General features: G+C 37.6%; 1 protein-coding gene across 1 annotated transcript in view; it reads right to left on the reverse strand.

The window, feature by feature from the left end:
- Positions 1-3,591: 3,591 nt before the first annotated feature.
- Positions 3,592-8,091, reverse strand: part of trhr2 (thyrotropin releasing hormone receptor 2) — a 26,441-nt gene continuing 21,941 nt past the window's right edge. Inside the window, 1 exon segment of the mRNA XM_034878696.1 lies at positions 3,592-4,813. Within this exon segment, the coding sequence (XP_034734587.1) occupies positions 4,226-4,813 (588 nt within the window). The 3' untranslated portion in view covers positions 3,592-4,225.

Consider the following 8,091-nt stretch of genomic DNA (forward strand, 5'->3'; position numbering starts at 1 on the left):
ATATATATATAATGTGTATATATGTGTACTCCTCATTCCCCTCTCTAGCAAATAAAGGCCTAAAATGCCCTAAAAAAAATATTCAAACTTACTATTTACACACAGAACTAGTGCTGGCTGTCATACTCTACCAGAGCAATCTGACTCACAGCTGATAAAACAATACTCTAAACATCGTGTGAATTATGCTGTAATGGTTCAGAAAACTATCATTCAAAATCTTCGGCATTAGGCCTAGTAGTAGTACTACTACTTAAAAACAGTGTGCCACTCGAAGTAACCGTCCAAAAGAGTTCCTGTGAGTTGTTTCAACAAAAGTTTTATTGACTTTTTTTAAAATACTGAAAGAAAGCCACTGAATGCAAATGCACACCATTGAATCAATCAATCACAAGAGTGCATCACATTTTTCTTGAAACAACAGAGAAAACATTGTCTTTCTGCAAAAATCCAGCTAAAGCCACTTTAGAAACCAATAGCAAAATAATCAAATCTGTAATTAAAGAACATTTTAAAAACAACAAACTTTAAGCCCTCCAGGGCTGAATGACACAAACACACACACACGTGCGTGCGCTCACACACACACACACACACACACACACACGGACACACACAGAGATTTAAAAACTTGTGAAATTATAACTGACAACAAACACATTATGGTTACAATAATATTAGACAATGTATTTTTGTTAGTTTGGAAACATCAATCATTCCCAAATGACCATATGCAAATGAGAAAGTGAAAGAACTTTCATTCACTTTTCATTGTTGTGTTCACTGCTTCTTTTGCTTCAAGTGGCCCAACAGTTTAATTTTAAGTTTTAACAAGTGTGCAAATGTTTAAGGCTATGTAGTTTCATTGACCACCAGCAGTGCTAAATACACATTTTGAAAAAGCTGACATATCTTGTAAATAAGCAAGAATTTTTTTTTACTAATTAAATGTAATGAAAAAAAACAAGGTTTTGGAGCATAGAAAAGAAATACATTTGGTGTAATAATTACAATAAACCTTTACTAGATCCAGCAGGATCATTGTAGACATGCAGTGCATTTTGGAAATCCCAGACAAAAATGTAAAAGCAGTCCAATCATAACTTACATATCACTTACAGCACTGCACATTATACTTTACAGTAACTATATTGGAAGAGAATAGAACAAGAACATGTTGGCCAAATTTAGATGCAGTATGTTTAAGAGTTTAATTTTTTAAAGAGTCTTTCCTTAATCCCCCATTAGGAAATATATTATCAAGTATAGCTTTAGAGTGCCTGACACACTCCAATAGATAACACATTCTTCTAGCCAATAAAAATCTTCATACTGACTTAGTCTTATGGGAAATGTTATTTACAATCAATTTCTCACATCAGTAATGCCAAGAAGCTAATATCCCTCAATACATAAAATGTGCATGTGTATGCTAAAGTGCTAATGTTTTAGCATGATCGAGCCTGCCGAGACACATGATTACTGGTGGCAGTGCTCTCAGCAGTTAAAGGGTAAGTTGCCTTATTGGACAAGTGTATGGCAGCAGAAAATTAGCTAACTAATTAGCAGCACAGATGAAAAAGTACCTTTCAATGAAGTGAAAAAGAACAGGTTGTTCCATGTAAATCTCTGTCTTGATATGATGCTTTTATCCTCACTAAATGATTGATTACAATGCTATTGTAGCTAACTGGTAGAACACATTAATATACAATGTCAGAAAAATTCACTCCTACTTAAGATGTACAGTATACTTTTAAATAATCATGTAGTTTTATATGAATAAACATCTCAGTATAATTTCCTATTTGCACGGAATAGATTGTTTTGGTTTGCTTGTAAACCGATCTCAATTATAGTATATTAATCTGTCCAAAATCAGACCTTTTGTTAAAAAACTAACAATTCTGAATACAGATCAAGGGTAAACGATTCACACATTTTAAATCTTTTGCAAGAAGACAAAGAAGTCTACAAATATCACATCACAGGTTTATCCATATACAGGAGCAAACATGCAGCAAGACAACCGGTCAGTGTCTCCATGTTTTCTTTCTTTATCTTTCAGCTAACATCAGCAGACATTCCTTGGACTTTTAATGCGACTATGTACACAAATGTGAATAAATGATCATTGCATGGACACACACAGATACGGGCTATTGTTGCCCAGGCAACAGCTTGTTTGCCCTGAATGGCTCAGCTACCCATCGTGGGAAAGAGCCTAAATAAACTTTCTTTTTCTTTTTTTGCTGTTGTTGCTGCATCAATACAAGCCCATCATGAGTCAAATTAAATAAAATTAAATCACTATATCATCCAATACCCAGAGTTTTCCCGTGACTTCAATCAATCCCAGCAGTCCCACGTGCCAGAATCTGTATCAGTATTTCAGTCTGAGAGCCAGGGATCAAGCGGCAGTGAGAACAGGTTGACGTCACACGTACATCGCCATATTCATTTCCTTGTTTAACGACATGTGTGAGACTTTAACATCTCACATTTACCACAGGAAAGTAAAGCAAAAGTGTGCAAAACATGTCAGACCGTCCTGCCAACCTATATACTTTTTTATGTCAATTTACGCTGGAATGATTTTTCACTCTGAAGTCGATTAAGTGGCCGCTGTTTCTATCCAATAAGTGCAGTGATAAGTTAAAGTCCAATAAGTTCTTTATCAAACTGTATGAAGGTGTCCCAGCCCAGGATAGGAAACTAACAATGTAAACAAGCCACTGACAGACTTGTTCAAATTTGATTTCATTCATTACATTTTTTTCTTCTTAAATCCACCTGTCATTTTCATATTATGGCAACATTTGCAACATCCTGAGCCTTTTGGTAAGGTTACTAGGAAAACTCAACCCAGAGTAGTTTTGTTCCTTTTTTAATTTTAAAGAACGATACACAAAACAAACTGCAACTATTTTTGCAACTTTCTCTGTCTCCCGCAACTTCATTGCGACAAGCATACATAAAACATTAGAACTTTTACTGCAATTATTTTACAAAAGCTCCTGCAACATCAAGCTTTTTTGGCCGCAGCAATCTTAAAAAATGTCTGCAAAGACCTGGACGGACTGTTTATGGCTCTGGAAACATTCTAGATCATACATTTGTTACTGTCACTATGTTATGTACATTTTCAAACAACAAGCAGATGTAATGTTGGATAAAGCTGATAGAAGTTGCCTTAGGTTTCTTTATAGTATGGCAAATTAATGTCTGAATTGGTCAATGTAATAAACTTTGCACAAAAAGTTGTTGTGTTGGCCTTCTAATTTCTGGTTGTTTTCTGGGAATTATGGTTACCTGGTCCTTCAGATCTCTGCAGGGTAAAACCAGACAGCTAGCTAGACTATCTGTCCAATCTGAGGACTATGGTTACCTTGTCCTCCAGATCTCTGCAGGGTAAAACCAGACTGCTAGCTAGACTATCTGTCCAATCTGAGGACTATGGTTACCTGGTCCTCAGATCTCTGCAGGGTAAATCCAGACAGCTAGCTAGACTATCTGTCCAATCTGACGAGTTTTGCACTGCCCATGCCAATTCTGACTGGTTTAAACAGCGCGCTTTGGAAGAAGGTCTGGGCAAGTGAGACTACCTTCTATCTGTCGTTCAACACTGTTTTGTTGAACTAATAAATCTGGACAGAATTGTCTTGCTCTTTTGCACAACTTTGAGTCTGTGCTTGCTATTGTACTAGATAAAGAGTACTAGATTACTCTGCCTCTTTAGCTATCCTACTGTACTGTATCTCAGAAATGAATCCCATCTGGATTGGACTGGAAAATGCATGACTGATTAGAAAATATGACCACCATCATAGAATTAGTGATGGATGGCAATGTTAAAAGATCATTATGTCTTCATTTATACACAGAATTGTGTCACGTCACATTTTTCTGTGCAAAATTTTAAACTGTGGTATTTGCACTGTTTTTGTCCTTGAATTCATGATAGAGTGTTGCAGGGATGACATGTTTGACATATTAGGTGTGAGCTAACATTGTTTCCATACACATGCAACCTCAGAGGTCAAGGCAAAAACTACTACTTTTACATCATAAGTCACAGGTGTCTTCTTTTTTTCCATTAGTTAACGGGTTCTGTCCATGAGCAAACCACGGCTGTTTTGTCACCGGATGGGAACAGCTCAATTGAATATGTTTGTTGTTTCAATTCTTATTGGATTTAAGTGACACTCACCTATTCATAGATAACCTACAACATTTGGATGCTTTCCTGCTCGTTGTTTGTTGTATGTCTGTCTGCTAAATTAACTGTATTATAATTTGTGAAAGCAACCTCATCATCACCAGATGGCGTTGTCTCAGCTGCACCCACGTCAAAGCTGAGAGTAGCTTGGCTAAGGTTGATGGTATGATCTTCTTTCTTGCCACTGACTGTTGCTGTCTACTGATGACCGCTTCCCTTCTGCTTTGTAGTCACATCAGTGACAGTATTCAGATCTCTCTTTGTCTTTTCATTGGTTCCATTGCTATCGGCCTGGGATGCTTGGGGTTCTCGGACAGTACCTAAGCCAGTCTGGATCATTGACGGTGTCTTCTGATTTCTAGCAGGCTTCTGGCAAAGGTAAAGCCCACGAAATGCGGAGCGAAATTTCTGAGACATGGCATTGTATATCACAGGGTTTATAGCGCTGTTGGCATAGATGCATGTCCGGCAAAACAGGAGGAACCAGGCATCCAGATAGGGTGTGGACACAAAAGAGTTGATCAAAACCAATGTCCGGTAGGGCATCCACAGGAGAGCAAATAGTATCACCACTACTGCCAACATTTTGGTCACCTGTAGGGAAGTAGCATAGATACAGTTCATTAAGACCCCATTTCATTCTGAACAGGGACTTGAACTGGCCACCCACTGGTCGCCAAGCCAGACTTTAATACTAGTGATAATAATAGAAGCAAGCTTTATTTTGCAACACCAAACAAGACCAACACCTCCAAATGTGTCCCTTTCTTTTAATGCAAAGGGGTACAATTAGATTCGAAATTGTCCACCCTATATGTCTTAGTTGCTCACCTGGTAGAGCATGCGCCCATATATAGAGGTTTATTCAATTCAATTCAATTTTATTTATAGTATCAATTCATTACAAGAGTTATCTCGAGACACTTTACAGTTAGAGTAGGTCTAGACTACTCTCCATAATTTACAAGGACCTAACAGTCCTAACCTAACAGGTTTAGTAGTTTCCCTTCAGAGCAAGTAACAGTGGCAGTGGCAAGGAAAAACTTCCTTTTAGGCAGAAACCTGGGACAGCCCCAGGCTCTTGGTAGGCGGTGTCTGACAACCGGTTGGGGTTAGAATGAAGAGTGGCAATAACAGTCACACAAAATAGTAGTTTTTTTGTAGTTCTTTGTAGTAGTTCATGGCATAGCAGGGCACTGTGCAGCATTACAAGGCACAGCAGGACGTAGCTGGCCACAGCAGAGCGTAGCAGGATGTAGCATGGCATCGCAGAACGTGTAGCAGGTCCATGGCGACACCTGCAACCATGATTTTGGAGCCTCCCTGATCCGAGGAAACATGCTGGGCAAAAAATAACATAAGGACTCCGGAGAATGACTCCCCAGAGCTAGTTTAGTAACGAGCATTTCTGGGACATGGATGCACACAAATGGAAAGATAGAGGAGACAGGACCGTTGGTGACGCAAGTTCAACTCCAACCTGTGGCCTTTTGCTCTCTCACTCACCCCTTTCATTTCTATACCTGTCCTATAAATAAAGGGCCTAAAATGCCCCAAAACCAATCTTTAAATTGTCCAAAGTTAAAGAACAACCCTTTTACAAAAAAGATGATGAACAGTGCAAGTAATCTTAAAAAGATTTAGTGTAATTTCAACAATGTGTCTTTGTATTTAACTGTATTCTGCTCAGGATAGAAAAAAGAAATGATACTGGCAAAAAATATCATATTCATTGAGCACAGACAGGTGCTGTGAACACAGCAAGAACAATAGCTTCCCATCAACCTTTGTGAAGAAAGAGTAACTGGTGATTTTTTTCCTGGAAAAAACATTCTGTGCCCCCCATGACATAGTGTATCCATCAAAGAGCCTGCTACTGTTATCAGCCCCCAGTGGACAAAAAAAAATTCACAACCAGATTGGACCCTTTGGTGGACCTGTTCTGACCTGTTCGGCCATATGTTTGACACCCCATCTCTAAGTTACTGGTAGACAAATAGCAGCTTGTAGGACAAACCAGGCTCCTCAACAAATGTTTGGCCCCTGATAAAAGCTGAAGTTTTCACCTTCATAATTTGCATAAAATCTTTTAGTTGTTCTTAAATAATAATCTTCTAATATTAAATAAGAGGCTTGTATTAATCCCAATAAACATGTGGAAAGAGGTTGCTATGCTATACCTTGTTTTGCATCGGACTATTTGAGCAGTGTATTGGGCTGAATGAGAATAATTAACAGGTATAAACATTATATAATCCACATAATGTACCCAAAACAACTACCACTTGAATTGACCAAAAAATGTGTGTCTTACAAACACAAATATGTGGCAGTTGAAAAGAAATTGCATAAATACTGATTACATTTTAAAGGCATCAATAGCAACCATTGGAGTACTTTCATTCAACTATAACTAATAAACTGGGTACTATTTATTTTGTGTGGCTAACCAATCAATCAATCAAATGAGTATTAATAAAATCTTCCTTAAATATATTTGAGTATTATTCCAATTTACTAATAAGAAAATTAAATCAAAATCACTGTTGCCTATTCCTGCCAAACCCAATTGGAATCAACACTTTTTTCCACTTAAACCACAGACAGGTCCTCAAGCTGTCCACCCAGCTTCCCAGCTGTGTTTAGACTGCAAGCAAATACAATCTTTTTATCAAATCAGATCTTTAAGACAGATGATCCAGACTGTTTTTTCCAGCAATCAGATCGGATTTGTGTGTCCAGACATCAATGGGTTGTTGTGGTAACCAGGTAGGCGTGTGTCAGTTCATATGCGCTGGGGACGCAGCTTTCAAATGAGGAAGGTTGAGAAATAAATTTGTAATCACACTATTATGCCCTCTAATTGTGCTGTCAAGTTGCAGTGGACTAAAGCATCTGCTTATCACGTCCCTCACTCTGGACCTGACCTTGTTGTCATTAAGCATTTAGTTAAGTTGCCTCTTTAGCGGAATGCTTTGACTAAACTTATGTTTTTGTTGTGAAAGGTAAAATAAGAAAGAGTATGCACTTGACATTGCGGAAGTAAACAAAGGCTGTCTTGATTCACTTCGGCTCAAACTACAGAGACTCTGTTTTTGTTTTATTATCTACAAGACATTTTGAAATCCTATTACAGCGGCCAGAGTTTCTGGACTAAGAAGCAACTGTAGATATCCAGTTGGAATCACATTTCATGTGTCTTTTTGCTGTCCAGACTTCAAAATCCATCTGTACACAGTCTGGATCTGCCAAAAAATGGATGTGGGCTTCCAATCTGAACAAGGCCCAACTATAAAATGGAAAAATATTTAAACTATTACATTGTGATATATTATTATATATTGAGATAGCAGTGTTCAATGGAGATGAAATTACATCTTGCTTTACCAGCTGCAACATTAGTAATGCTTACACATTAATTCATCACTAATTAGAATTTAGAGATACAATATATTTTTTCTCTCATATGGACACTCTGCATAATGAGTACTTTTACTTTTGTTTAAGTATATTTTGATGTTTAGACTCATGTACTTTAACTTTAAAATATACTTGCTTATGCATATGCTTGTGTGGTTACTTTACAAGAAGAATATATCCACATTTTTGTTGGTACTTTTAGGTAAAATATATGACTACTTCTTCCACCACTGCAAACAAGTAATGAGATGTAGGTGTGCAGTTAGAGGAGAAGGGAGCAGCTATAACCATGACAGAGCTTTATAGAGCTGGTATGTACTTGATTATATAAATATTATAGGGGTGATCCGAGTATCCGGCTGAAACGAGTATCAGGTACGGATAAAGCACTTTTGCAGAGTACAAGTATTTTACGAGTAATATGAGTCAATATCCGTGCTCGGATTGAATAC

This window comes from Etheostoma cragini, chromosome 8 (assembly GCF_013103735.1).
Source record: "Etheostoma cragini isolate CJK2018 chromosome 8, CSU_Ecrag_1.0, whole genome shotgun sequence".
Lineage (NCBI taxonomy): Eukaryota > Metazoa > Chordata > Actinopteri > Perciformes > Percidae > Etheostoma > Etheostoma cragini.